Source organism: Trypanosoma equiperdum (assembly GCF_001457755.1).
Source record: "Trypanosoma equiperdum strain OVI genome assembly, contig: ctg_947, whole genome shotgun sequence".
NCBI classification, from domain to species: Eukaryota; Euglenozoa; class Kinetoplastea; order Trypanosomatida; family Trypanosomatidae; genus Trypanosoma; species Trypanosoma equiperdum.
In genome coordinates, this window is record NW_027124917.1 from 1,092 (window position 1) to 3,227 (window position 2,136).

The window sequence follows — 2,136 nt, forward strand, 5'->3', positions numbered from 1 at the left end:
ATTCGAATTTTCGAAGATGAAAGAACGGTCAAACCTTTGAATTCTAAAACCATTTAAGTCAGTATTTAAAAGCGCAATGATACAGTTATTCAAACAAAAACGGGAAAATAATCACGGAAAATAACCGCCGATAGAGAGGGAATAAACTTCTGATAAATAAGCCGACCACGCCATGAGAATGTGCACATTCTACTATGGATATGATCAAGAATGCAACTCATAGAACTATAAGAATGTGAGTTTCTCCTTTAGCAAACAAGGTTAAAGTTTTCACCCTAAAAAACAAGACAGCTGCTTTAGTATATTGACAGGTATACTTCCAGCGGCAGGTTGTTCTGAGTAAGCGCAATAATGAATGGAGGAAGGAAAGGTAAGTGCCGTTAAATTTTTTACCAGAACTACATGCAGCATGCAATAACCCAATGGTAATTTTAGCGTAACACACTTATTTAAATTGCGAAGCAGCCTACATGACCGGCTTCTCAAGCCACAGCGTTCTAATCCACCGCCTTCACCAAAGTAGAAACAAAGAAGCACTCAAGGTAGGGAAGCCAAGTGGCTCATACCGAAAGCTACCAGCGATAACAACCCGACCATGGCACGACACACGCGGAAGGCGCTGTATCCTGTTGTACCGATATACCTAGCGAGCTGGTTCATGCCTAAATCACGGGCAGACGACTACAGTGACGAAACCAACAAAATAACAGACATATGCAAAGAGCACGAGTACCTAACTCAACTGGAATCAGCGCTATCAAGTCAACTAAGCCCAGCAAAAGAAGCACTGACAAGCCTCCAAGGGCTGCAAAAAAAGTGGCGTTTACACGCTGCAGCAGCGACGAAACACAGAGATCGCTGCCTCCTAGTGGATCTAGAAGCTGAAGCCTCTGCGAGGATAGAGCGCGGCAAACAGGCAATAGAACAGGCACAGCCCATACAAACGGCAGCCGTCGCGGCGATTCAGAAGCAAATCGGAATCCTCGAAGCGGCACTACAAACAACAACGCTAAAAGTCACCGATGACACAACTTCACGCAATGACCCGAACAATGCAAACCAGGCCGACCTCTATTTCAGCGTCGTGGGCGGTGCAGCCAACCCCTGCAACTTGCGCGGGGCGACCGACGAAGACCCTTTCAAACTCAAACCAATTAACGCCGACAAAATAACGAATCTCATACTAACAACAATAACCAAGCTAAAAGACAACCTAAAAGAGTCAAAGCTCGCAATAACCAGCGCAACGGGCAGCTGCCCAACAGGCAACACCGGGAAGACATCAACACAGGCACGTCTATCCAACTGTCACATAGGTGGCAGCACAAACTACGCGTGGACAACAACACCGGCTATCGCCACAGGCAGCCAGGAACAAACAGCTATATTCCAAGAAAACGACCGCTCAACTAGCTGCGCCGAATTACGCACAGCGCAAGAACTTCAAGCTGGTCACCATGCCCAACTTGCAGCGGCTCTTTGCACTGCATTGAAGATACAGACCCCAACAGTAACCTCGTTTGATGATTCAACAGGGGCGACATTGGCAAAAAGCAACACAATCCGGCAACCTTTAAGGAACTGCGACCCGGCATTCAGCACAATTTCTAACCCAGCAGATGATGCTGAAGCAAAGGTCTTCCTCGACTACATTAACAAGGCTTATGGTGAAGCAAGTGATGCGTTCGCGTCGAAATATGTCACAAATCTAGAAAACGAGGAAATTCAGACACGAGAAACCAAGACAGCAGAAGGAAAAAAGGTCAACCAATTAAAATCAAGTGATGCTGTTGCATACGCTTTAAGTCATTTGGAAGGGTTAAGAATAAAAAGGGAACTTGAAGCAGAAAAGAAGAGTGCACTCTCAGCAACAGTTGATTCCAAAAAGCAGAGAACTTCAAAGGAGGGACTGACGGGAGTAAATGCAACAAAAAGTGGATGTGAACTCAAAGATAGGGAGTGCAAAGCTAAAGTGGCAACAAGAGTAGCAGGGATAGGTTGTGAAGCAAACACCACAGGGAGTAACTCTGTTGCAATTAAGGCCCCTCTTTTGCTTGCGTATTTTCTTCTTAGATAAAATATTTAGGATTCTTGCTCAATTTTATTAAAATTGTGAAATTTAACTTTTTTGAGAGA

General features: G+C 44.9%; 1 pseudogene across 1 annotated transcript; it reads left to right on the forward strand.

The window, feature by feature from the left end:
- Positions 1–667: 667 nt before the first annotated feature.
- Positions 668–2,071, forward strand: TEOVI_000462100:pseudogene (annotated as a pseudogene). Its single transcript is given in 3 exon segments — positions 668–1,885; positions 1,888–1,935; positions 1,937–2,071. Coding segments are annotated over 3 exon segments (1,401 nt in total).
- The last annotated feature ends 65 nt before the right edge of the window (positions 2,072–2,136 follow it).